The 27,948-nt window shown below is 46.8% G+C and overlaps 2 protein-coding genes across 5 annotated transcripts in view; one reads left to right on the top strand and one right to left on the bottom strand.

Moving 5' to 3' along the window:
* Gtf3c1 (general transcription factor IIIC subunit 1) overlaps positions 1-21,177 on the bottom strand; it is a 66,728-nt gene extending 45,551 nt beyond the window's left edge. The window contains exons 1-6 of the mRNA XM_032892690.1: positions 20,912-21,177; positions 17,513-17,722; positions 13,019-13,195; positions 12,621-12,764; positions 10,450-10,546; positions 6,916-7,039 (exon numbers count right to left, since the gene is read on the bottom strand). Of these exons, the coding sequence (XP_032748581.1) occupies positions 6,916-7,039; positions 10,450-10,546; positions 12,621-12,764; positions 13,019-13,195; positions 17,513-17,722; positions 20,912-21,132 (973 nt within the window). The 5' untranslated portion in view covers positions 21,133-21,177. The remainder of the gene's footprint in view (positions 1-6,915; positions 7,040-10,449; positions 10,547-12,620; positions 12,765-13,018; positions 13,196-17,512; positions 17,723-20,911) is intronic.
* A 180-nt stretch (positions 21,178-21,357) lies between these two features.
* The window catches only part of Kiaa0556 (KIAA0556 ortholog), a 162,742-nt gene continuing 156,151 nt past the window's right edge, over positions 21,358-27,948 (top strand). For 2 of the 4 annotated variants that reach the window (XM_032892688.1, XM_032892689.1), the window contains exon 1: positions 21,358-21,421. In XM_032892688.1, coding sequence (XP_032748579.1) covers positions 21,415-21,421 — 7 coding nt within the window. In that variant the 5' untranslated portion in view covers positions 21,358-21,414. The remainder of the gene's footprint in view (positions 21,422-27,948) is intronic. The other 2 variants (XM_032892687.1, XM_032892686.1) reach the window with 1 other exon arrangement.

The raw sequence follows: 27,948 nt of genomic DNA, 5'->3' as shown, positions 1-27,948 counted from the left end.
GGGTGTGACCAGCTCCTCCCAAAGCTCAGAACTCAGCACAAGGTCACTCAGAAAAGCAAGAGAGCCAGGGTCACCAAACAGAGGGAAAGGCTGGCTGGGAGCCCAGGCTGCAAAACCCAAGAAGCAGACAGAGATGGAAGACTGGAGAGGTACAGGGACTCCCACCGCTAAGATAGGTACAGGGACTCCCACCGCCAAGAACAACCTCTAGCAATCAGGACAGGCGTGGTGTGCACGTGACAGTCTACCCAGTCTAACTGTCCTCACTGAACACCTTGGGTGCCACCTCTTTATCAAACGTATTCCTCGTCATGCTGACCATGCTGGGAAGCCCTGTGCTCCCAGGCCAGGCTTATGGAGATTTCCCATGGACAGACACATCTTGAAGGTGATGACACCCCAGAGGGAAACAGACTGTTGTTATGGAGCAGCAGGTGGTGTCACTGGTGAAAGGGGCGTGGGGAGGTGGGCTCCACCTGCCAGTCAATTGTCATGAAGGAAATGTACTGCTATATTCTCTGTGCAAATAAGACTTCCCAGGTTTTTTTTTTTTTTTTTTTAAAAATCTGTTTTAAATTCCAGAAACACAGGCAAGGAAAAAAAAAAAAGCTGTAGACTAAACAGAACACGCATCTAGCCAGATGTGGTGATACATGGCTTTAATTCCAGCTCCTAGATCTTAATGAGTTCTAGGCAGCAGGGGCTATACAAGTAAAGCTGTCTAAGAAAAATTTTAAAAAAGCCCCTCTAAATCTATCTTACCTGCTACGAGCCTCTGGTCCTACTCAGAGCCCACCATCCCACATGAGTACCACAGCACCTGAGAAGGTAGGTGCTATAATCCCAGTAAGCCTCTGAAGGAAGCTGAGACAGAGGTCAAGCAATTTCTTGAAGGCACTCCCGCCAGGAAGTCATAAGCTAGGAGTGCCTGACTTCAAAAGCCTGTCAAGTGGTTACTTTGAATTTGCAGGAACCTCAGCCTGGAAGAAAACTATGGCCACAGTGGCCTGCATAGCAAAACAGATTCTTCCTTAGTGTCTCCTCACTGAAGAAAAAATCAAATTATTGGAGTCTGTTATTTCTAACAACTTTACTTCCAACAGCCCAGAATACTAAAATGTACCTCTGTCCTCCTGAGCCCTCCCATCCTGCATCTGTCGTATCTTGTTAGGGTTCTCCTGCACCTGTCCAGGCTTCCTAGACACCATGTCTCCCTGTGTCTTGGTTTACTCAGCTGCTTGACAGCTCCTAGGAAGGAGGAGACAGGTTCAAGTGTGGACTCATTCATGGCAAAACTAAAGAAAGGACTTCAGGATCAATGGTCTAATTCCTTCAGAATTTTACACAATTACTGTATGTCCTTGGCGGGAGGGTTACAGGCATGAGTGTGTAACGATGTGTATGTGGATATCAGAGGACAATTTTTTTCAAAGGTTGATTCATTCTTCCTTTCCTTTTTTTTCCCCTTGAAGACAGGGTGTCTCCGTTTAACAGCCCTGGTTGTCTTGGAAATCTCTGTAAAGCAGGCTGGCCTCAAACTCAGCACTGAGATTAAAGGTATGTGTCACCACCACCTGCCTTCTCCTTTCTTCTTTTTGAGGCAGAGTCCCTGTTATTTTAGTGGCTACATTTTGTGCTGTGCTGCCTTGCATGTGTGAGTTTCAGGCCAACTCTGCCTGCCTTCCAATTTAATGTGTTAGTGTTGGACCTAGGATTACAGATGCCAGTTACCACATCTAGTTTTTTTCTGATGGTTCTGGGGATCAACTTCAAGTTACCATGTATGGTAGTTTCCATGAGAAATGTCCCCCCACAGTCTCAGCCATTTTAACAGTTGGTTCCCAGTCAGTAGTGTTATTTGGGGAAGGCTTTGGTCACACAGCCTTGCTTGAGAAAGTATGTCATGGAGGGGGACTGCAAGGCCTTCTGATCTGGCCTCTCTACTTCATGCTTGTGGTTGAGACGTGAGTGCTCAACCCCTGCCACTACCCCTGTTACTTGTCAAGGCTCCTGGTTATCAGACTCTTGGCCTCTGGAACCATAAGCCAATAAGCCCCTCCTTCTATAAGTTGTCTTAGTCATGGTGTTTATCACAGCAACAGAAAGTATAAATCAGGGATGTTCAGGTGACTTTTCTCATATTGTATTAAGGCATGTCTCTGTGACAGTTTCAATTGTTAATACTGTACTAACAGAGAACAAAGTGCTGGCAGGACTTTAGTATTGTCATTTCTATGGCCCATAACTGGGTTTCTTATTTTGTGAACATTTGTCTTTCCTTGTGGGGCAGTAAACTGTGCCAGACAGAAGAATTGGGAGGGTTATAGCAAGTCCAAAACCCCAATAAACCTCATTATTGAGAATGGCAGGGTCTAAACTACCTCAGACCACGTTCCTGTCCTGGAGCATGTGACCACTAAGGGGACCATGACAACGGGTCACACAGCATAGAACCTAATGTTCTTTATGCTAATGAGGTATCTGGATAGGACTCAAGTGTTTAGCCAGTGAGCTTTCCTTCCTGGGCATCCCTTCCTGCAAAAGGTATTTGATTCCTGGTTCACCCTGAGTAAGACCAATGCGTCTTCATCCACCATGAATAAGCAGTCTGGACAAGCAAGGACTGTCTCTTTCATCAGGATGCAGTGGGGGAAGGCCTTCATCATACAGAGCCATACTTAGTTTCCCACAGCAGCCCTTCCATACTCCTGACACTCACTCTGACCTAAGCCGGATTCCCTGGCCTCAGCTCAGGCCGCAGCCCCAATCGTCAACTGCTAGAAGTTCTCAGCGGTGTCTGAGTGCACAGGAATTTGAGAATATACAGCCTCAGTCTGAGCTCCCCACCATTTCTCACCTGGAGAAATGGGCTGAGACCCCAGTCTCAGACTCATTCCACCTTCCCTGAGTGGCATGTCCCAGTCGGCACCCAGCAGCAAGGCGAATGCTCCCCACACTTCCTCATCTGCTTAAAAGAGACGTATGAGGTGTTGTCTTGCTGCTGACTGGCTGGCTGTAATGAAGAGCTGCTGGGTCAATAGCTGATGGGACAGACAGGACTGTGTGGAGCGGTACAGAGCTAGTCACCTGGCAGGTAGGAAGCTGGGCAGTCAGGCTAAGTTAGATGAGCCAGTTCAGCAAAAGGCCTAAGCTATAATCCATATTAAAAACCTTCCACCACTGGTGGGTCTGAGAAAGGCCCGCTCTAAGGGGCACCTGGTAAGTGCTTTTATCCACTGATGATCCTGCTAGGCCTTTCCCGCAGAATTCTAACAGTTCTGATTCTGCTACAGTCCACTGGGAAACCTAGGGTTTCTTGGAGAACTCTTCCATGATTGGTTCTTAGTGCAGATTTTTGTTCTCTGTACTAGAAACAAGACAGTTTTTGTTTCTCTCTGTTCTGTTCTCTGTGCTAGGGTCTGGCAGTGTCCCTGAAGGCCCACTGCTAAAGGCCTGGCTGGCAGTCTGTGCTGCTACAGAGTGCTGGAACTGTTAAGAGTTGGGGCCCAGGGGAAGGAGACTGGGTACCAGCAGCACAACAGTACCCCTTTCAGGAAACATGGGACTCCACCCACCCACCTGCCCACCCGAGCCCTTTCTAGTTTCATCTTGGCATTCCACTTTCTTGAGACCTTTCTGAGCATGTTCTCTTACTCTCTCCCATTCCACTGAACTGCTGAGGACCTCTTTCCTCCCTTTGTCTTCACGGTTTCCCGCTCTGCTCTCATCAACACCCACTCCTTTCTGAGAACTGAGTTTTTATCTACTTTTCAATGGTTTCTGTTCCCTGGATTTTATTAGGCTTCATTTTCCTCAACAATGTGGTTGCTTTAGGATACTTCGTGAGGTCAGTTTTTGAGAAGGAGGTGAGAAAAGCTGCATCACCCAGGGCCCAGTGAAGGGTGAGTGTCAGATGTGTTACAAACGCGATGAGCTGTTTTCCTTAGCTGGAAAACTCCAGTATTGAGTATGTAGAGGACTTTGCTCTTGAACTGGTCACTTTCTTCAGAACAGGAGTCTCCAGGCCCAGGCCTTTTAATTCTGGTTGTCAGTGTTCTAGAGGCTGGACAGTTCTAAGAGCTGACGTTTCCTTTTAGAGAGGTATCAGATGCGGTGGGGTGGAGCTCAGTGGTACAGGGCATGCCTAGCTCAGAGAGGCCCCATGTCCAAGGCTCTAGTCCCTCTGCTGTTCCAGAGGCTATGGCTGGAGATCCTGAAGCTTGCCTAAACCAGCACAGATAAGAACTTCCAGCCCAAACTCCGTTCCTCTGGTCTTGCCTGCAGCATGTGGCTGTGCTAGAAAAGTCTAGGAAACCATGGAAGAATGTTATCAAATGAAATGGACCAGGAGACAGTCAAAGGAACCAGCAGCTGCTGGGAATCACACCTCAGGATAGCCACACATCCTCCACTGCCAGCACTCCATCTTGTCTCAGGCCTGCTCTCACGCCCACACATCTAGAAACCCTCTAGGTCCCTGACACGTGAGATGTAGGAGGGAAGCAAGGTGTGGTGCTTCTCATGCAGAGTGTCAGCTCATCCAGTCTCTGCTCCATCTGTATTTGTCCTTCAAAGGCACTGTGAATCTCTGAATTCCAGTTCAGGTGTCAGCTTCTAGTTACCCACCCCTCACTGGTACTTAGCTTTCCCAGTCTGCTCTCCTGTTACTACCTCACCAAGCATTGCTGAGAGCCGCTGCATGTCTGCTGCCGGGTTCTTGTCTTACCCTGCTATGTCTCTATTATCATTTCAGGAGCATTTGAGCAGAGAAAAACGTTTATTTTTCACCATCCTGATCTTCTGAAAGCTCCAACTTTCAGATTTTACAAAGATTTGGTCAAGCCAGAGACATAGGGTGAAGCTGCTAAGCTATTATAATCTACCTGTCATTGTGTAAGTTTCTTTTTGTAAATTTTTATGTGTTGGGTATTTTGTCTGCATGTGTATCTATGGATGCAATGATATCAGAGGCATTAGATTCCCTTGGAATGAGGCTACAATGGTTGTGAGCCCCAATAGGGGGTGCAGGAATTGAACCTGGGTCTATCTGGAGGAGAACTTGGTGCTCTTATGCACTAAGCCATCTCTCCAGCTTCTTTACAGTCTATACCTGTTGAATATCGACTGTCCAAAACTTTGTGTGCAAGGGGTGCTAATGTGTTTGCAGGTGTTCTTGCACAGAAGTCAGAAGTCTATATTAAACCTATGTCAATTGCATTCGATGTTAAAGTATCTTTTATTCACCTGATTTAACTGTTTCTCCAGAGTCTGCTAACCTAGACCTAGTTTTGGAAGCTTCTAGCCTCCTTACAATCTTATCTAGGTCTAGAATGTTTTCATCCTCTGAGACTTGGGGTTGAAGAAGCTCACCCTTTCTTGTTCTTTCTGAACTCTGGCTGGCTGGTTCAATTCAGCCGTTCTGACTCAAAGGCTTTCCAAACTGACTGATTCAATCTGGCTTCTTTCTCTTGGCCTCTCCTGAATTGCCCTGCTTGGCTCTAACTTTGGAACTCTGTCCTAATCTGGCTTTTTCTCACTCTCTGGCTCCTTTTGCCTTCACCTTTGTCTAGCTTTTCTCTCTCTGCAACCTCTTTGTTACTGTCCTAGTAAAACTGCCTCCCCCCCCCCACTGTTCTCGTAAGTAGCCTTTTTTCTCCCTTCTCATGAGTTAAGCAGATTCTATTCTGTCAAATCTTCCTCTGACTTATCACTTTGTTTGCCACTCAATTAGACATCCCCTTCAAACTATGGCTGTTTCCTTCTCTACAAACTAACTTTACTTTCATTGTTTGGGATTAAAGGTGTGTACTAAGGGTGTGTCTGCATTATAGCCAGAGTAGCCATGTTGCTGGATTAAAATTCCTCTACATCTCTACCTTCATTTTTTGAAACTGGGTCTCTCACTGAACCTGGAGCTCAACAATTAAGTTAAGCTAGCAGGCCAGCAAGCCTCAGGGATGCGTTTATCCTCACCTCACCATCCTATGCCCCCTAGCACTAGGACGACAGGCGCACTCCAGCATACTCAGCTATTTACCTGGGTTCTGGGGGACCTCAACTCAGACCTCATGCTTGTTCACCAAACACTTTGCCCACTGAGCCATCTCCCAACTCTATTAGCATCTTTGAGCTTTCTTACAAGTCAGATGTTGATGCTAAGCTCAATCTTGTAGGGCTACAGAAGGATATGAGATGCAGAGCAGACATGTGTACTGCACACACAGCAGCAGTATCATAGAAAGAAGTTGAAAACCTTTCTCAATGACCCTTTGTTGTGACAGTGTAATGGCTTCTCCTACATTTGTGGCAAAAGCACAGCACAGTGACAGATAGTACATACTGCTCGATAATCAACTATTATGTTACTGGTTTACACAGTACCATGATAATTTTAGAACATATTCTTCCTTCTTGAAGAAAATGTTTATTATTATAAGCAGTATGCTTGTATAACCAGCCAATCATGTACACTTTGTGATATCTCTTGATTACACCAAGAAGCCACACTGAGTGTCTGACCCTCGCTATCTATGTGTGAGTGCATGCTGTGCTGCTCATCCCTGGAACACATTCTTATTGTTGTGTGACATAACTGTATTTCAAACAGGGCTTGGTAAACAGCTCAGTGGTAGGGCCCTTGCCCCAGAAAGTACAACGCTCTAGGTTCAGTCCCCAGTACCAAAAAAGGAATGACTGAAGGCATAAAGAAGGGATTGGTGCAGGACAGAAGGCTGCTGGGGGACATCCTTGCAGAGGTGCTCACTAGAATGCAGAGCACAGTTCTCGGATCCTTTTTGGATGGAAGGCACTGAGCAGTAAGGAACTGGAGAGAGTAATCTTCACACTCCAAGGCAGAATGTGACCAGAGAAAATGACAACAGGGAGAGCCAGTTGGCCACAAGGCTCTGCTCTTACCTTTCTTGGTCTTACAGGGACCACACTCAGGGTGAATCTCCTGCAAGGGAAGGGACACCACTTTGGCCAGCCCAGCATTCAGCATGTACTGGTACAGACGCTTGAATGTCCTTTCACACAGTCCCTGTAAAACACAAGCCCACAGGGACTGCTAAGTGAAGGCACTGGGGAATCCCAGCAATGCAGAAACACCAGTGGTCAGGATGACAATTACCAACTGACAATAGCTGAAGAAATGCACAGGTACTAACGAGACTGCCAAGCTGCACTCGGGGAGTGGAACAGAAACCACCCTGCTGTGAATACAAGAGGGAAAGGGATGTGTTTCAGAGACCCACGAATGGGAGACAGAGTAGGGTGAGACTGGTGGAGACAGAGCTAAGAGGAGACTGTCCACAAGACTTTCCCATACTGCTTTTAAAATCCAAGTCTGTGGGCTGGAGAGATGCCTCAGTGGCTAATAGCACTGACAGCTCTTTCAGAGGTCCTGAGTTCAATTCCCAGCAACCAAATGGTGGCTCACAACCATCTGTAATGGGGATCTGATGCTCTCTTCTGGTGTGTCTGAAGACAGCTACAGTGTACTCACATACATGAAATAAATAAATCTTTAAATAAAAAAATCCAAGTGTGTGCTTGGATCATTAACAAAGTCCTCTCAAAGGCAGTGGAGACAAAAAAAAAATTAAAGTTACCTAAGGAACCAGAGATGGTTCAGTAAGTAAAGGCACTTGCCATCAAGCCAGAGGACCTGAGCTCCATCTCAGGACCAACATAATAAATGAGAGAACCAGCTCCAGCAAGTTGTCATTTGACACAGCTTTTCAGGCACCAGCCAGGAAGAAGTGATCAAACATCTCTGTAACTAGCAGGGCATGTGGTCCTCAGGGTGCTGTAAGTCTACATTCCCTGGCAGACCCTTGACTAGCATAGGTGAAGCTCAGCTGCTGTCTGCTGTCTGTCACATGTATGTCGCTCTTCTCTGATGCTGTTGACAACATTTTAAAATCTATACTGCACAAAGTGTCCTGCCCCCAGCCAATCTGCTACTAGCTTTGTTGCCACCTGGCTGTACAGCCCATGGCAAGCAAAGAATGAACTAGTGAGGAGAAGGCACTCACCCTTCAGTGCTGCTGAGCCTTGGGGACTGTTTGGTACACTGGGGCAGAGAGAGCAGATGCCTATGAGCCTCAGCACACACCTGCAGCCCACACCACTCAAAGGAGCCAGCACTTTCACCATTGGGCTACACAACATACGGCTGTCCAAGAAATCTAGATGACTCCCATCTGTCTCCTTCAAACACGCAGGTTTGTATGCGGTGCCTTTTGTTAATTTAGCTGAGCCTATCAGCTAGAAAGAGCCTTTGGAAATCCATCCATCAAGTCCTACCCCCAAGCATATGGTGTTGAGCACTGAACTATGCAGAATGAGGGAAGACGGTGTGGTCTTGCCTTCAGGGAATCTGCACATTCTGTCCAGCAGAGAGGACAGCAGGAGCCCCGACAGGCAGCACCCACCTCAGCTACAGGCTGGTTTAGTTGGCTCTCCTTGGGGTCTACCGCCAGCTGCAGACTAGCCCTCTCCAGAGAACACCCAAAATGCTTTTGTGCTCCATAAGTCTCAGTCTCAGTTCACAGAGCCCCGCCTCACTCACACTCTGTCCCTGGCTCATAGAACACAGAGCAGCCCAGTATGAGTCCTGGACTCCAGCCTTCTCACCCCAGCCTGCTGTCACATTCCAGCCAGCCTACCTGAGTGTCAGCCACCTGAACTAAAAGCCTGATGGCATCTTCAGACCTTCTGTCAGTCTTCTTACGTCCTTGCTGGGTTACCACTCACCATGTGTCACTTTCAAAATACATCTCCAATTCAAGGTGCAGTGGTGGCCAGGATCCAGCCTCCGTCCTCCTTCTCTTAGTGTCTCACGCCACCACTGTTTCTTCCTTGGTTTCTCCATGCAGCTACTGATACAGGCACTACCCAAAGCTGAAGATTCCAGACTCCAGTCTAAGCCAGGCCATTAAGAACGCCCTCATCTTCCGTCACCTTCACCCACTACTAGATCCAATCACTGCTGGCTTCTAAGAGTCACAACTCTTCTGTGAACTGCTGTCAGGTGTAAGCGGTCTAGGGCCACATCTCCCACTGTGCGTTCATCCACTAGTCCTGACGACACGGCCCTGTGACAGTCCCACCTGCCATCTTCACCCACGTCTGCCACTTTCGACTTTGATCCAGCTCTGACTGAAAACACTCACTGAGCCACGTGCTCAAAGATACAATGTTCTGGAACAGTGAAGCCATAGTGCTGACTTCAACAAGACTATTGCTGCCTTTGCCTGACAGAGGTGTACACCAGTGTCCCAATTCCTAGAGAATACACAGGGACAGGGAGCATAAAGGAACAAAGGGGCAGACACTGGCTTTCTTCAGCCTGTAGCAACTTTCCTCATTTTTACTTAAGTCTCCTGAAAGGTTTTTTTCAATCTTCCTTTGATTCCCCCCCCCTTTTTTTTTTTTATCAACTGAGACAGAGAAATACATTTCTATCCCAAACTGCAGGATATCCGGGATAGCAAAGGCACTGATTTAGCCAGTATCTTGGAGGTAACAGGAAGTCGAGGAACTTGATGGGGCTGGTTACTTCATGAGGTTGTCATCATGAGCACTGGTGGGGCCAGGCCTGCCTAAACTCTCATACTTAAATTACTATCTGAAATCTCCAGGTGAAAAAACAAAAACACCAGGCCAGTTTACTGCCCTTCTGAGATAGGGATGCAATGGTTCTCAGGACAGGAAGAGGCCCTGCTCTCTTCCTGTACACAACGAAATCACGGACTAGCATGGCACAGGTGACTCCTGATGACTGTCCTGTGATCAGAGACCTTCAGGGAGTAATTACTGCCCAAATTCTGACGTGCAGCTTCCAGCTCCATGGGTTACTCCCGGGTGGTCTCTTCTCCATGTCTGACACTGGCTCTTGGCTAACACTGCACTGAGAACTATCCCTGGCAGCCAGGCAGCAGGGTCACCATGAGCCTGCATCCTCTCACACTCACTTCCTCACGGCTGCTACTCCTGAGCCTGAGATGGAGCGGCTCAGTAATTGCTTTTTCCTCCCTGTTACTTCAGCATAAAACCACTGGGAGTAAAATTACAAGTTTCATGATGAAAGAAAATCTAAATGTCAAATTTTTTATCATCCCACATGAACTCTGGCAGTGGGTCTGAGAGCAAACCCCAGAGGGAATGAAGTCAGTCAAGGGTAAGAATTTCAATGAAAAACAGCATTTTCTCACTGTGAAGAAGAAAGACCAGGGCTGGGGATACAACTCAGTGGTAAAACGCTTAACAGGCATGAGGTTTTAATGTTCGAGTCCATTCTCAGCATTACAAAAATAAAAAAGAAAAGGAAAAGGCCATTTGCCGGGTCTGGATCAGGCTGCAAGTCTTCAGTGCACCCCCTTTCCAAGCTCTCTAGGTCATGTGCAGTGTGCAGCTGCTCACCCAGCCCCTGCCTCAAGGACTCACCAGCTCCTCCCTCAGCTTGCCCAGAGTCTCGATCTGGTTGCTCCGTGTGCTCAGCATCATAGACAGCTTCTCCATGAGGATGTCGTACTTGCTTCTCCTGCAACAAACACCAACCAGCCTGTCACCTGCTGGAGCCCAGCCCGGAAGACCACCTGATCCTTACAGATGACAGATCATGGCCAAAAGTTATGGTGAGTGTACATCAGACTCCAGGGCACACACATCAGTGCAGCAATCTCTACCCTTCCTCACCTTCTGACAGCACTTTAAAGGTTAGGGGCCTCCCTCTCAAGTTCTGCTTGTGTGACCCTTGACCAAGAGTCGGGTTACTTCATCATGAAGGCTTTTCCAAAGTCCAGGTCCAAGACATGAAGCTTTTGTATGTCTGCTGCACTCCCTTCACTCCACCAAGCCCTCTCCTGTTTCTACTTTTGGCTTCCCTGGTGTGACTGACCTGATTCCCACTTCCTTTGCAGCATGAAGCTAGTGTGTCATGATAAATGTTTCTGAGACAATGGCTTCCAAGGAAGCTGATGCCTATGTAGCCTGTGTCTGTAGAAGGGAGTGAGGCAGCTTGGCTTGACTCCTTGTCCGAGAGGAAGAGAAAGCACGTGCATGGTGCCCCCAGTGAGGAAAGGAACGAAGAAGAGATGGCTACTGTCCCTGGCTCTGGCACATGGGAAGCACTGCCGTGACCACTTTACACAAGAGGAAATAATAGTGTAGAGGTAAGGCACTCTGCCCAAGAACGAGGCAAAGGTAAAAGAGTGATGCTGACCTACCCTGAGTGCTTTCTCCTCCTGCTCAAATGCCTCTCTATGCATTCTCCCCAACCCTTCTGCTATCATCTAGGCTCCTGGTAAATTGCAGGCCTCGGCTTGAGTGGGTCTTTGTTGCTGTTTTGGTTTTTGAGACAGTATCACTCTGTATCCCAAGTTGGCATCAAGTTCCGGATCGTCACACCTTAGCCTTCTAAGGACTGGGATCACAGGTATTTGCCACCATGCTATGTCAGTCACAGTTTGGCAATATACTCACCTAACTAATGGATAGTATGAGCCATTAAAATGTAAACTTGTAAATATGATTCTCTCTCCACACAGGCTGGGAGATGGCAGAGCTGGCAGGGTGCTAGAACATGGATTAGGACTTGTGACATTCTGATAGTGTACGGGTGTGACAGAAACGCAGAATTACAGGATGCCTGACAGGAGCACAGACATGAATTTTATTGGATGCCCAGTCACTAGTCTGCACCTGAGCATTCACCCCATGTCGAGGCACATGTATTGCAGTGAGTGTGGAAAACTGAAGTTACACTTACTCCGGAGTGCACACTTGCCTCTCTCTTTGAGAGTACATCTAGCTAAGGAGGGAAAGGACGGGATTCTGAAAAATCATTTGGAGGACAATCAGTTATGGTCCAGGGATGTGTCTTTTTACCTGTTTTCCAAATGCCTCTTGGTACTGCCCATCTCTACCAGAGTCCTGGTGATCAGACCTAAGTGAAGCTCAAGCAACCCAGGGCTGCTTTTCTAGGTCTGGTACCTGCGTGGCTATTAACCATCCTGGCTTTTGCTTTCCTATAAAGACGAGTACGGGAGACTAGGCCGGCGGCACAGCCCTCTCCCCTGTGCCCTTTCCAGGTTAGTCACGCACTCCAACTCTAAAGACGAGTGAGGAAAAACATCCCAGATTCTCAGGTCTTTAGAAGGGAATGTGTGTGGTGGTTTGAATAGGTGACCCTTATAGACCGAAATGTTAGGGATGGCAATAGAAGATATGGCCTTGTTGAAACAGATGTGGCCTGGTTGGAAGAGGTTTGGCTTGGTGGAGGTGGCTTTCAGGTCTTATATATGCTCAAGTCTGGCCAATAAGGCATAGTCTCCTGCTGCTGCCCGAAGATTAAGATGTACTACTCTTGGCTCAAATTAGGTTTACTTCAAATTTTCCCCACTCTTCAACAATATTAATAATTCCTATTGTTGGGTAGTATTTTTCCTTCCTTTCTGTATAATTGCTAGGCTTTCTAAATGAGTAGAATATACTTTCATCAGAAACAAATATAAAACATCTTTAAGAAAAGCTTTAGCTTTTTTTGGCCTTTAGGAATCTTAAAAATACAGGTAGTTACAACATAAAAGTAATTAAATATTTTCTACCAGCCGCACCTGTCTACATGAAACCGGTTAAGGAGGAGGAGGATGGAGTGTTGCTGGGCTCCAGTAGGCAGTCGGATCACATGTGACTGCATTGTAATGAGCCCATTCTTGTTCAAAATCTTCCTGTGATAATGAAGCTTCCCAGCGTCGACCCTGCAGGAGAAGAGAGTGAGTGGTTAGTCCACTTTTTTTACTGGTGGCTTTGGCCTTAAAATGTAGTTTCTCACTTGCACATGAATACAGGACATACACACTGCTTAGCATGCTAGCTTAAGAGAAAGTCACGAGAGGCGATGGCCTGGAACAAAAAGCCTTGCCTTGGGGAAGACGCAGCAGCAGGCCCTTGCATTTAGAGTGCAGTACAATGGCTGTGTACATTAAAGTGGAGATACTAGCTTAGCTCTTACTTGAAAGCAGTGGTGTGAAGGTCTCGCTGCAGCTCCCCTTGCCATCTCGATCGACCTAACCGCTCCAAAATGCAGTAGGAGAAATCAGGAAGCTTCAGATCAGGATCCCCCTCTAGGCCTATCAAGGCCCGGTATCGCATGTCCTGGGAAGCCACAATGATGAGCTTCTTACCCCACCTGCAAGTCACAATTGCATGCAGCATCAGTGCAACTGTAAGGAAACCAAAGCACAAGAAACCAGGGCCTTTTGTCATTTCTGCTTCTTCTGAGACATTCACAGAACCCCAGTTCTGCTCCGCAAGTTCAGAGTCAGAACTGCTGTGATCTGACAGATAAGGCCTGGCTCTACACTAAGATACATTCATACTCCTTACCATCATAGAACTGACTGACTATGCACATCTTACAGTAATCTACCTTCTATCTACAGGGACGACAGCTCCAAGGTTATTGCTTGGCTGTGGTTCTCATGGATCTTTAGATAATTCCTGATCTCAGAGTCAGATCACAGTTCAGCTTAGACCTTCCAGAAGATGCTAATCCCACCTGAACCATGCCCAGATTCTCATAGTACTTAGTACTCTTGGCAACTGCCTTTGTAACACTGTCTCCTTCATTCAGTACTGTCACTGGAGGCAGGTTGTGACCTTGTTCACCTGCTGTGAGCACAGCAGAGATGCAAACTAGGATGGGGATGGAAGTTAGTATCAGAAATGGGGCATTGCTGTGATGGACATGACCATGAGGCTGCTATGTCTTGGACTGTTTTGAGGAAAGAGGTGGAGGATTTTGGAGCTGTGGACAGAAGAGCCACTGAGTGTTCTGAGTTCAATGAGCTGCTGTGAGAACCTGGAAGACAATGCTAATAGCAATCCAGCCAATGGAGGCCTCGCTTGTGAACTTTAATAGGGAAGTCAAGACTTTAATGTTCATATGATACTCTGGACTGGGAGACTGTGGAAGTAAAACCTTTGGTTTACCAAGACAACAGATGCTGGTTAACTGGTGCTGAGAATAAGCTATGATTTTAAGAGATCAAAATCACACAGGCAAAATCTTTTGGAGAGTTCCTTTCAGAGCAAACACATAGAAGAAGCAGCCCAGAGAGGGTGGCTAAGTCAGCATCCCAAGCTGGAAGCTGACTTCAGTGTCTAGGAGTCTCCCACACGGTACTGGTTTAGAAGGCATGAAGGGGTCAAGGAGAGCAGCTGAGGCTTTGCACTGTGTGGCAGGGTTAGTCTCCTTAAAAAGAGGCCCAGGGAGGCCGCTGGTGAAGTTGTAGCCTCAGCTTCACTGGAATGCCAACCACTTGGAGGTCATAGACCTAAGCTGGCACTACATGACACACTCAGTCTCTGAGAAGGAAGGGGACACTGGTGAAGGTGCAGTCTCAAGTAGAGCACTTTAGGGGCCGGGGAACAACTCGGTGCTTAAAAGCTCCTGCTGCTCTCACAGAAGGCACCCACCTGTAACTCCAGGGCGCTTCTGGTCTCCACCAACACCAGCTTTTATATATATATATAAATGGGTGTGTGTGTATGTGTGTGTGTGTGTGTGTGTGTGTGTGCTTGTGTGTACCTACACACTGATTCTCTTCTCTTTGCTGGGGTGTCTGGGTCCACAGTGTGTGTGATGTTTAATTTTTAATTTCAAGTGTCAATCTGACAGCGTTAATTAGTAACAAGAACATTATTGAAGCACACCTGTGAGTGTGTCTGTGAGAGCTTTTCTAGGGGATTACTAAGTGGAGAAGACTTGCCCTGAACAATGTGGGCTGTACTATCCCCCAGGCATCCTGAACGAAAGGAAACAAGGAGAAAGCCAGATAGATGAGCACCAGCATCCATCTCACTTGTCAAGACGCGCACAGCCTCGGCCTCCTGCGATGCACTCCTAACTGTACCCTCTCAAACCATAAGCCAAAGTAAATCTCTCCTAAGTTGTTTTCTGCCAGGTCCTCTATCACAACAGTGAAAAAGGCAGATAACACACTGTGTATCCCCACACTATGGCTAAACCTCACTGCTGCCTTGCTTACAACTGTGTACTGGGCTGCTTTGTTCACACTCTGGCCTAGCCTCAGGAAGACCCTCACTCACTGCTTGGCTCTAAATGACTGAGCTGGAAGATGCCTGACCTCTTCCAGATCAAAGTGACACCAAAGATTTACAGGAGCATGGCTTCTCATCACTCTCCTCTGAAGCCACTGTGGCTCCTTTCTGTTCTGCTGTTTCCTAACATCTGACCCTGAGTTCTCAGCAACCCAAGTACTTTCTGCTTAGTCACAGATTTCTGTGCTCCTGCAGCTACCAGATAATTTTGTTTCTCCAAGCAAACAACAGGCAAGAGGTAGTCTTTGTAACATGTGTGGTATAGTATAGTATAGCATGTGTCAAGTCTATATAGTCCATCCTTAAAGACTTAGACCTAAGCCTTTTTCTGCTCAAAACAAACCACAAGAAGCCAACTGGGTAAGGGACTGCAAACACAGGGACAAGCTTGCTAATCTTATTCTATCTCCTTCCTCGTGTCAATCCCACCCTGCACTGTCATCAGGCCAGCAGTTCTGTTAAGAATCAACTGCCACATCACCCTGGAGGCTCCCAATTTCATCTGCATTCAGGCTGTCCAGCCGCTGGTTCCATGACTCCTGCTACTGTACATCTGTGGACTGTGACCATCATTTCGGTGATCAGATACTGAGCAGAGTATAAGGTGCCAGGACAAATAAGTAAAAAATAATAATCTACCTTTAAAAAGTTTACAAGGGGGGTTGGGGATTTAGCTCAGTGGTAGAGCGCTTGCCTAGGAAGCTCAAGGCCCTGGGTTCGGTCCCCAGCTCGAAAAAAGAACCAAAAAAAAAAAAAAAAAAAAAAGTTTACAAGGGAGAAAATGAACAACCACATCAGGGGGCTCTAACTCCAGACAGAATAGCTCTGGGCACAACACTTTAGCACAAGCACCTGTGTGGTCAGCAATGGGAGCACAACATAGTCTCAGAAACCTCTGGAGCTAGCAGGGAGGTGGGTGGGAGGGAGAAGGGCAAGAAAGCAGGCCCTGCCCATTGGAGGACCAGCGGTGGCATGGCTGGAGTGTGGTACATGTCAGCAACCAGATAGCTAAGAGAAGCTCACAAGGTCAGCATGGTGGAAACTACCAATTTGATGCCTCAACTTCTAACCCAAGTAGGATAGCCTAAAGGGAAGAAGTAAACTACACGTACCAACTCTCGGCTGAGCACCTGCGAGATCTGAGAGGTTCAGTGTGGAGCACAAAGAAGAGACTCTACTAGTGGGAAGTGATGATCTGGTGAGGGGAGAATGCTGCCAACGAACATGTCAAGTGACTCTGGCACAATTCAATGGCCTTACTGCAAATGGTCAAAATTTAAGACCCAAATGCCCTTAACTGTTCACTGTGTCACACTTTTCTAATCAGACCACCACAGTAAACTGATGGTGTCTGAGCAGCCTAGACACTTAATGAGGGGTGCAGGTGAAGCTGGATGGGATGCTGGGGTGAGGGCAGAACACTCTAAGCACACAGAACAGCACACACCTTTCCCTTCAGAAACACGGGGGCCTGACAGGTTCCACCTGATGTACATGGAAAACAACTACTTGAGAGAGCTTGGCAGGTGGGAACAAGGTCACCAGGGGCCTCTGGGCCATAGTGAACAGAACAGGTGGCAAATGAAAACAAGATCACTGGTGTGGAATGAGTGGCTGGTACCCAGCTTACTTGACGGGAACTGTGCCTATGCTGCTTATAAGAACCAGTCTTTCCTAAAGATAATTATGTGGGTTTTTAAGAGCTACGGGAAATCCATGTTTCCAGATGCCAGCAATGAAGTAATATCTAAAATAAATACAATCTCAGTCTGGGCAAACCAAGTTTGCCTGTGGCTAAGATGTGGCTAGTTCAAAACCCTGGCTGCGAGCAACTCAAAGACCATACGTCCATCACATCGTCATCTTAGGAAAACCTCCAATCATTACAGGAGGTAGAGACGAGACCACACCAGTGTGAAGAGACCTCTGCATCACTGGAGACAAGTTTAGAAAGATAAGTCAGCAGACATGACGGACAACTGAGTGTGGACATCTCAGAGAGAGGAGGCCTAGGAAAAGACTCAAGTTCCTGACATACACAGCCTGGCTCATGAGAATGCCTCTGACCAGGTCAAAGAGATGAGAGGGAGAAGCAGGGCTGAGATGGAAGAAACAAGCACCAGAGCATATGGGGGGCTCATAACTGAAATACTACACAAGCCATCCGGGAACAGGTAACCCTTGACAGGGTGAGAGAACAGGGAATTCACCAAAAGCAGGGGAAGAAAGACCAGGGGCAATGCTCCATCTCAGGGATTAAGGGATTGCGGACTGGGATCTTAAAAGTCAAAGTGTCAGATAGGAGCCAGATCTGCAGGAAGCAGAAGTACAAGGAAGGGGAAGAGGGAGACACACAGAACCTGGTGTCTCTTCCAACAATTACCTGCTGAAGGCTTCTACCATTGTACAACGAGGCTGCAAACACTTGCTCCTGATGCTACTGGTGATGTCCTTTCTCTCCTTAAAGTATCGGCAGGAGCCCTGGATGCCATCCTTATTCTCTAAGATCATATGAATGGGGTAGACATCTTCCAGAGTGACTGGGTCCCTCCTGGACTCCAAAATTCCAGTTTCCAAGTCGATTTCTTCATATCTAGGGAGGAAACACATACATTAAAACTGCAGCTCAGGCTCAGAGATAACATGCACCTGGCGTCTTCTCCAACTCCCTTCAGAGACCAGAGGGAAGAACAGGAGGTACTCAGTCTCGTCTCTCACAAGTAGTCTTTTTTTTCTTAAGACAATTCTTTGCAGTCTGGACTGGCCTTGAATTTTTGATGCTTTTGCATCAGCTTCCTGAGTACTAGGGTTACAAACAGGCACCATTGTGCCTGGCCTACAGTTAATCTTGACAAGCAGGTTTCTGCCTTTCTTTCATTTTGAAAAAGGGTCTTGAGTGGATACATAGCCAAGAATGATCCTAAAGCCTTGATTCTCCTGCTTCACCTTCTGCATGCTGGAACCACAGGTATAATTCCATTGTACCTGCTTTCTACAGTTCTAAACTCAAACCACTGAGCTGCACCTCCAGTCCAGGTTATCTATCTCAGAAAAGGAAAGAAAAGAAAAGAAAAGAAAAGAACAGAGAAGAGAAGAGAAGAGAAGAGAAGAGAAGAGAAGAGAAGAGAAGAGAAGAGAAGAGAAGAGAAGAGAAGCAAAGCAAAGCAAAGCAAAGCAAAGCCTTTCTAGGATCTCAACACCTCAGAATCAGAGACTGGATCCACTTTGTTGGCCAGAGCCTTTTGCCTTCCTTCCAGATCTAGTTCCTGGTCTCTAGATCACCCACCAAGGATGCCCTCCTCTGAAGCTTTCTCTTTAGTCATCTCTCCAGTTCTCTTATCCGCTTTTATGGTTTTGATATTTGACTGCATGCAAACAATTCTCATCTTTGAATGCCCAGCCCCTTGTTTCCTCCTATTTCCCCTCAAACAACAATTCGATGCCTTCAGCAGTCCACCAAACATCTCAAATTCCATGCGTCCAGAGGCCTGTCTCCCACTTCCCATCAAGTCCCTGGAGCCAGCACACGGCTCAGTTGCCTCCTATCAGCTGCCATCTCTGAGCTTCCTTCTTTAAGCGGGTGAACTAAGGTAAGGCACTGTTTGCCTTTGGAGTCAGGCGGGCTGACATCCTCCTCTAGTGTCACTGAGGCGCCACATCTGTATCTGTAAACATTTTAGAAACTGTTTTCCTCTCTGTGAACTCTGTCCTATATAACTCTTAATTTACCAGTACATACTGGGGCCTGCTCTCTCCTTCTCCACCCACACTTTAATCTTGGTTGAAAGTGCAGCCTCCTCCATCCAGCCTTGAAATGTAGGTGTAGCTTCAGGAGGTGTCCAATCATAACACTCTCCTGGGGATGATCTCTTGATTACCAAGTGCCCAGAATGACTCACAGAGGTCTAACCCAGCCCTTCCCCCTGGCTGCTTTACCCACCAGGATACTCTTTACTAAACAGAACATTCCCTTACCCTCAAAAGACCTCGAGATACAGTTAGCACCTCCCCTAGATTCGCCCACTGCTCTTCCTCCCAACTCTGTGAAGGGGATTAGTGTTCATTCAGGTTGTCTCAGCAGCAGACACCAAATACACAGACCTTCATTTCTGTCTTTCCACACTCCATCTCACCAGTCACCAGATTCTCTGGACTGTCTTTCTAACATGCCTTTTACTTTTCTTAAACAATTAATTAATCAATTAATTTGTTTTTTCAAGGTAGGCCTGGCTGTCCTGGAACTCACTTTGTAAACCTGGCTGGCCTCAACCTCAGAGATCTCCTCTGCCCAAAGTCATGCACTGCCGCCACCATCAGACTGTCTTTTTTAAACATACGTTCTCACCATATAACTGGAGCTGGTCTTGATTTCAGATCCTCCTGCTGGAGCCTGCCTGCAGGGCTTACAGGTGTGTGCTACTAGGCAGGGCTCTCTGGGATGTCTTGATTCCCACACTTTCTTCATTCCCACCCCACCATGATAAACCAGTCCCTGACTGGTTGTGGCTAGGTCTCTCAGCTTCACTGTCACCAGTCTCATTCTCCCTCCAGTGACTTCCTTCTGTCTTTATAGTAAAGGACAGCTTCATCAAGGGCATTAGATAATCACAGGTTCTTTCTTGGACAAATTTAGTCAAAGGTAGAGTAGATCCTGGACCTAAATTTCCTGGATTCTTAGTTGATGACCACTTCACCCCCTGAGCCTCTTTTTCTCTTCAGAATACCCACCTCTTTCAGGGTATTGCAAAGCTTTCTGCACCATGTAAATATTTCATAAAGTCACACCTCACAATAAGCACACGTTAAGTGGCAACAATCACTCCCCATTCTCTGTTTCCGGCTTACACTTCAGGTGCATGCAGTTTACTTCTCCCCTGTTAAGCTATCCCACTTGGTGTTGCCTGTTCAGAGCACTCTTTGCCAAGTGGCCAGCTAAATCTAAACTTAACTTTAGGTAAGTTCATCATTACCTCTACAAACCTCCTCTGACCTTCATAATATAGCTTAAGAGTTCCGACTTGCAGGGCACGGTGGGGCATGTCTGCAATCCAAGTGCAAGGGTGCAGAGGCAGGAGGGTATGAAGTCACAATGGACTATATTGTCAGCCCGTAACAAAACACTGTAAAGGGGCGGGCCGAGGCTAAGGGTGTTCTCAAGTGGTAGTGCTCGTGTCTAGAGCACGCAAGGAGCTGGGTTCTATTCCTCGACAGGGACGGATAGAAGGAAAACGTGCATTTAGCAATCCCTGAATCCTGTACTTGTGCCTTAACCTCTCTGTGGTCAGTTTTCTCCTCTGCAAAATGAAAAGACAATAGTGTCTCGCTCAGAGTCTCGGAACTGATCTACTGAGTTCTGTCGCTTTCAGAACTGGGTCTCAGGACCCACTTATGGAAAATGCCCAATACACATCGGCTACTATTTCACTGCTATGTTTGGTGCTGTGCAGACCTCCAGTTAGTTGCCTTAGCTTTCAGAACGAATGCTCCCTAGAGGCCCCTGAAGGACCTCACCTGGTTCCACTTTTCAACCACTTTCCTACTCCCGTCCTATCATCCAACTTAAAGGAACTCTTTAGACTCTCTCAACACACTGGGAAACAGTTAGGTCACAGCGGATGCCCCCTCCCCCAGCTCATCATACTCGGGCCTGCTAGGGCGCAGAGCTCAGGTTAGCTCGCCTCCCGCGCCCATCCCCCACGTCCCACGATACCCGCTTTGCAACGCACGCACCATCCCGTCCCCCTCCAGGCTCTCAGCCCCCGCCCCATCCCTGGTAGCTGACCGGTCTTGGAGCTGCAGGTCAGGTCGCTCTCGCGGCTCCTCGTAGAAACTGATGCCCGGGTGCGTGACTAAGGCCCGCCACAGAAACTCCTGCGTGTAGGGTTCCAGCGGCAAAGGGAAGGCAGGCGAGCGGGATTCCAGGCGGCTCCACAGCGCGGGCAGGCACAGGCCGTCGAGCCCCTCCAGGGCCACCTCGTCCAACAACGACTCGAGCGCGTCCATGGCCGCTTCAGTTAGCAGCGCCCGGAGCGCCTGCGCACTTCGCCGCCGAGGACAGGACCCAATGCGCCTGCGTACAGCGACCCGAGGCCTAGGGAAGGCGGGTCAGATGCCCAGAGCTGAGAGGGAGTCCCAGAGCTCCGCCGTGACGTCACGCTACCCGAGGGCGGGCTCAATGAGATGAGGTTCTTCTCCATTGGTCCGGAACCCCGTAGTAACCAGGGGAACTGCAAACAGTGTCAGGGCCGCTTCCGGTTCGGGAGGCCGGAACCGCCGCCTCTAGGGATGGACGGTTAGTGTCCGTGGGCCCCGCCGGGAGGTTGGGCGGCTGTCCCTCATCCCTCGGAGGTGTCTCGGGGTGGAATTCAAAGCCACAGGGACCCCGACCCAAGATAGTGTCCAGCTTGAGGGGAAGGTTCTGGCGGTTCGGGATGGGCGGTGCGGGATTGGGACCTTGACTGGGAGTGGTTTTGTAGGAATCCCTCATACCTAGGGAGGGGGGAGGAAAGGGATTGGCGTTGGGGAGGCTTGAGGAGGATTGCGGGGGTCCTGGGATGGGCAATGGATATGTGGAAATTGGTTGGAGGTAAGCGTGTCCTCTGGGAGTAGGTTTGTCAACTACTGGCATCAGGAGTGGAGGGAAACGGCTGGGAATACTTTTATGTGCTTTGGTATTGTTGATAACTCACGTTAACTAAGTACTGTTCAGTGCTAGGGTTTCTGTAACTACTGACAAGGGCAAACGTTTCACAGTAGTCCTTTGGAATAGTTACTTAGTTTACAGGCGAGGGAGCTGAGGTTAAGAGAAGACAAGCAACTTGCCTGCCCAAAGTCAAATAGCTAATAAAGAGGCAGCATGAGTAAGACTCCTGGACATTGTGTCTGAAGTAGAATTATGGGGGTTTGAAATCTGAAGCCTTTCATTCCAGAGCTTGCCAGTGCACATGTCTACAGGGGCAAGTTTGGTGGGCTGTGACTGAAAACCAGTTGCCAATCTGTCCAGAAGCAGCTGCTCAGATCTAGTCAAGTGTTTTTAGGAGCAAGTTTCAAACTGTGACAGCCAGTTAGTTTTAAGGCCAGAGGCAGCCTGGTTAGAATCACTTTGGGCACTCAGAAGCACCCTGGGAATAGCTATTGTGATATCCAGCTTTTCAGATGGGAACACTGATGTTTGTGGAGACTGCAAGGGTCTATGCTAACCTGCTGTTTCACAGTTCATTACTGCCCCTTACTTCTGCATTCCTGTAAAAGCCAGTGGACACAGCATGGAAAGACATGTTACCATTGAATGTGTTACATATACTTAAAGGATGTCTTTGTCCTTTGTACTTGATACGCTATAAAAAAAGTGTTTTATCAGTTTGCCCTGTGGGAAAGTCCACATAGTGCTGCTGTAGAACAGTAGTTCTTGAATCTTGAAGGCCTCGGACTCCTTTAAGCCTTTCCTTTAAAAGACCTTCAAGCAATATAAGCACGTATTATATCTGTGATGTTGCCACATAAATACAAAGTTTTAAAACATCAGTTCACTTAGAATTGACATCAGGCCAGGAGTGGTGGTGGGTGTCTCTTTTCCCAGCACTTGGGAGATCTCTGTGAGTTCCGGGATGGCCTGTTCTACAAAGTGAGTTCCAGGTCAACCAAAGCTAAGCTACATAGGGAGGGCCTGCCTGTCTTAAACAAGAAGCAGTTAAACTTTGACTCCTGGATGTAGATATTGGAAATGAAAATAGCTGTGCATACCCCTCCCCCAAATAGAAAAAAAAAAGGATAGTTTTATAATTCTTCTCTCCCTTTCTTTCCCTTCTTGGTTTTGTTTTGGGACAGGGTCTAGGTAGCTCAGTCTAGTTTCAAACTTGCTGTATAGACAAGGATGAATCTGAGTTCCCAGTCCTCTTAGTCTCCTGGGTGCAGGGATCACATGCTATCATGCCATTTAATTGGCTTTCTCTCTTTCTTTCCTTTTACTTTTTTAGGACTAGGGATTAAACTCATGACCTCACTTGTGCTAGGCAGTTGCCCCACAGCTGAGCTCTATACCAAGTGGCTGTCCTAGGCAGTTGCCCCACAGCTGAGCTATGTACCAAGTGGCTGTCCTATCTCTTTTAAGACAAAGTCTCAGTCAGTTGCCTGGGCTAGCTTTGAATTTTTGAACCTTTTGCCTCAGCCTCCTGATTTAATTAAGATTATTGGCATGATAGCTATACATGGTTTATTTTATATTTTCCCTATTCTCCATGTCTAACTTAATAGGAATTATCTAAGCCAGATGCACACGGGGGCTGCATGCCTGTTATCCCAGCACTTGGAGGCTGAGGCAGAATCATGACTTCAAGGCCAGTTTGACCTACACAGTGAGATCTTGTCTCAAAGAGCCAAAAGGAGGAAGCTGAACTCCTCTGCTTTAGAATCCTAACTTCTACTAAGAATTATGCTCTTTTGGCCAATGACTTTGAACAGATAGAGTCCCATACATAAGTGGATGGGAAAATGAATATCATCACCTTTTCAGATAGCTGGAGACATTTTGGCAGTACATCAGAACTTAGCAAGTGACAGTTTCTAGAAGATTAATCATAATGTGGTTAGTGAACCTGGGACTCATATAATAAATTCCATTTGTCTGTCTGCCCTTTGATCTATAGGCTATTTTCCCCATATCCAATTTTATGGCTTCAGCTATTGGTCATTTGGAAAAAGCTGGCTCAATAGCATGCAAGTCCTCTAAATGATGACATTAGAAATTATCCACTATCAAAGAATGAACGAGAGAAAAAGAAAAAGTTACTTAGGAGTTTCACACCTGTAATCCTGGCACTTGGGACCCCAAGACAGGAAAAGCCCAAGTTTGAGGCCATCCTGGATTACAGAGTAAGCCTTTATCTCAAAAAACCCAGAATAATGTGTAATATTATTGCTGTCACCATCTTCTCTGCTTTGTAAGAAAGAGATTAAGCCCCTGGAAAGGGCTAAAGCAATGGAAGCACCTTGCTAATTACTTTCCCTTGACAACTGGTTTTATCATTGGCAACAAATAGGTGTTTCCCTGGTGACAGGCTCATTCCAGTTGTGTGTGAAAAAATATCTGCCAAATCCCCAAATCTGAAGAGTCAATTTGTGTCTTGTTCATAAAAGTAAAAATGATATTCTCTACAAGATACTATTAGTTCACCTGGTAACTTCCATCCTTTCCTGGTGCTTCTGGGATGAACGGTTGTTCTTGTAACAGAATTTCTTTTTTTTTTCTTTTTCTTTTTTTTTCTTTCTTTTTTTTTTTTTTCGGAGCTGGGGACCGAACCCAGGGCCTTGCGCTTGCTAGGCAAGCGCTCTACCACTGAGCTAAATCCCCAACCCCGTAACAGAATTTCTTGTTATTTGCTTCCATTTCTTCACATGAAATATGAAAATGATACATTTGGGCTGAGTTTAGAAAATAATTACTTGTTGTTTTACCAGGCTGGTTTTGCTGGTTTTGAGAGAGTCTTGTCATGTAACCCTGGCTGTCCTGGAAGCTCACTATGTAGACCAACCCGGCCTTGAACTCACAGAGATAAACCTGTCTTTGCCTCTTAAATGTTGGGATTAAAAGTGTGTACAATTTCACCTGGCTAATCAGTGAAGATTCTTCTGCATTTGTTTGCTGTGTCATAAAGTACATATCAGTACGGACACAGCCGTTTATACTATTTGAAGCTATGGCCTGGATGCCAGCTAAAAGATCTTTGCTTATTTTTGTTTTGCCTTATCAGTAGAATGAAACACAGAGGTTGCAGTGTTATGGTGAAAATCACTGCATTCGTAAGCCCCTCCATAGCCCAGGATCTGAATTGTTACAGGATGTTTTGAGGAATCTGCATTTTAAGCTAGGTTGCTTGAGGAATGCTTTACTCTACAAAGGTATTTACCCTAAGATTAGACTTTAACCTTCAGAAATCCTATTTTCCAATCTAATTTTTAATTTGTTTAAATGTATGAGGGCCTGTGTGCTCTGGCATGCTTGTGGAGGCCACCATAAAGATCAGGGATCCAAGACTCTCACTGGCTAGCGTGAAACTCACTTTATAAACCAAGCTGGCTTCAAACTTAACGAGAACTTGCCTGGCTTGCCTCCCTGGTGCTACTGCACCTGTAATTTTTACACCGAATCTTTATAGACCTGTGTCTGATCTGTTGTTGAAGAGCAGCCTGCTTTAAGTGAATTGTGATTCTAGCCAACTGGGTAAGCCAGTGGCCTCATCAGAAAACCATTTGTTTCCTGAACACATAGTTTAAATGTCTAAACCAGTCTCCCCAAGCTGGGCTGTTTGCTGTGCCTGTTTTTCTCTGGCCTGTTGATTTATAGCAGTTTGGGTGATACTCCTAGATTTGGTATAAGTAGCTCTCCACTGTGCCTTCTCTGAGTCTGTTTTCCTGTCAATGAGATGCATATGATGGTGAAATATTTCCAGGCCAGGTTTGGCGGTGCACACTATAATCCCACCACTTGAGATGGGAGGATTGTGAGTTCAAGGCAAGCCTAGGCTAATAGTGCCCCATCACCCATCCCTATCCCCCACCTCTGTCTCAAACAAGGAAAACAGTATTACAGTGGTAGCTGATGGGCTTGGTGGCTGCAGATGGACAGACTTCTTGCAAACTGTTGCTGAAGAGAACAGACATCTGTCTTCTTTTCCTTCCCCCTTTCTTTCTCTCTCTCTCCAAGACTAGGTCTCCTGTAGCCCATTCTGACCTGGAACTAGATTTGTAAGGGAGGATGACCTTGAACTCCTGATCTACCAGCAATCTCCAGAATTACAGGATAATCTTTGTAACTAGTGTACTCTTCTGTTCTTTCAGGTTTATGTTTGTGTCCTTGTTTGTTTTTAATGCTTATGAAGGTAAACGGCCTTCCCAGAGTCCTCTGCCTATGAAAACGCTCGCCTCTGTATTAAAGTCAGAATTTCTCTAGTGAGATGGTTAAGGAGAAAAACAATTGTTCTCAGTCTTTGGGGGACATGATAATTAGAGAAAAGCTAACCACATCAGTGCCATTAGAAAGGATTTTAAAGTTGGTTCATTTGTCTTTGCTGCCCTGGAAGCAAATATTCAACATTTCCCCTGTTGATATCAATCGTTTGCTCAGCAAACTTTCTTAAAGATTAATAATGTCAAGTTGAAATTTTGCCTGGCTTGTCTAGATGATCTCAAAAAGCAGAGCAGGCAGTGATGAGCCAGGGGGCTTTCCTGGGAGCCGCTGCCAGTCACAGGGCAGGAGCTCGGGCCTTGTATGGGTGCATGCCTGGCTCCTAGGAATGTTTGTCTGTCTTGTTACTTACACCAAGCATGAGATAACCGGAAGATTGGTCTTCAGCTGGCAAAATAAATATGTGCCTTCTGTGCCTCGTGTCTGCTTTCTTCTTTGCTTCCTCCTTTCTTCAGGTGCCTGTTCTCTTATATCCCAGCATTTCCTCCGCCCTATCACTTTAGCCCCTAGGAACTTGGCGTGTGTGTTCTGCTTGTTTTTATGGTAGTGACTCAACATCAGTGTGTTTGTGCAGCAGGATCTAGAGATGGCAAAATAAGTAAAACTGAATTCCAGTGAGGAGAATGTGGGGGTTCATTTACAAGTCTCTCTCTGGGTAGTGTCTCATATAGCAAATGGCTGGCTTTGAATTTACTGTACAGTAAGGATGACTTTGAACTCCTGATCCTCCAGCCTCAATTCCCCAGGTTGAGGTACATACCATCTCTTTTAGCTTTGTTCCCATTTTCAGATTCCCCTCACCCCAACCCCAAGGACTCAGGTTGCTGTTCAGTGGAAAATAATTGCCTAGCATATGCTAGACACTGGGTTTCCTCTGTAGCACCACAAAAAGGGAAATGAAAAACAAACAAAATAGATAGAACCTTGTCTGTAAAGATGATTTTTAAAAAGGATGTTGTTTTTTAAAAAAAAATGTGTGTGTGTGTGTTGTGTATGGCGGGGGGGGATGGATAGACAGACAGAGACAGACATACTATAGCACTCATGTGGAATTGGGACAATTGAGGGGGCAGTTCTCTGAGATGTAGATCTTTCAGGTCATCAGGCTTGACAGCGAGTGCTTTACCCACTGAGCCACCTCACTGGATCAAATGCTCAGTCTTAAAAGGAGATGTTGAGGTGAAGACATGGCTCAGTGGCTAAAACCACTTGTTGCTCTTACAGAGACTCTTCCAGAGAATTTGGTTCCCAGCACCTGTGTTGGGTGGAGTCACCTCCCATAACTCCAGCTCCAGGGGATCTGGCACCATTTTCTGGCCTCTGCTAGCACCTGCAGATACATGGCATGCATAGACATATGTGTAAATAAAAAATAAGAAGGAAATAAGCTGGTAAACTTTGCCTTGTAAGTCTAAGAGTCTAGGTTTAATTCCCTAAACCCACATAATATGCTGGGCATTTTGGTGTGTTCGTAGTACTGAGGACATGGATCCAGGCAGATGCCTAGAGCTTGGTGCCCAGCCAGCCTAGCATACTCAGTGAGCTCCACCAGAGAGAGATCCTGTCTGAAAAGAAAGGCTGGTGGTGAGATGGCTCGGCAAGACACCTGCTGCCAAGCCGGGCAACCCAAGTTTGATCTTTAGGACCCACTCACTGGGCAGAAGGAGAGAACGTACTGTAGCAAGTTGTCTTTGCTCTCCATATATAAACACAACTGTATATACAAAATAAATAGAAATGTAGTTTTTAAAAAAAGATGGTCAGCACCTGAGAAAAGACTCTTGAGATTGCCCTCTGGCCTGACGCAGGTACACACACATGCAAACGAGCATACCCAAGAAGTAGCAGCAGGTGGA

Source organism: Rattus rattus, chromosome 2, assembly GCF_011064425.1.
Source record: "Rattus rattus isolate New Zealand chromosome 2, Rrattus_CSIRO_v1, whole genome shotgun sequence".
Classification (NCBI taxonomy): Eukaryota; Metazoa; Chordata; class Mammalia; order Rodentia; family Muridae; genus Rattus; species Rattus rattus.
Note: the sequence above shows the minus strand (reverse complement) of the source record. Positions and strands in the feature narration are given on the sequence as shown.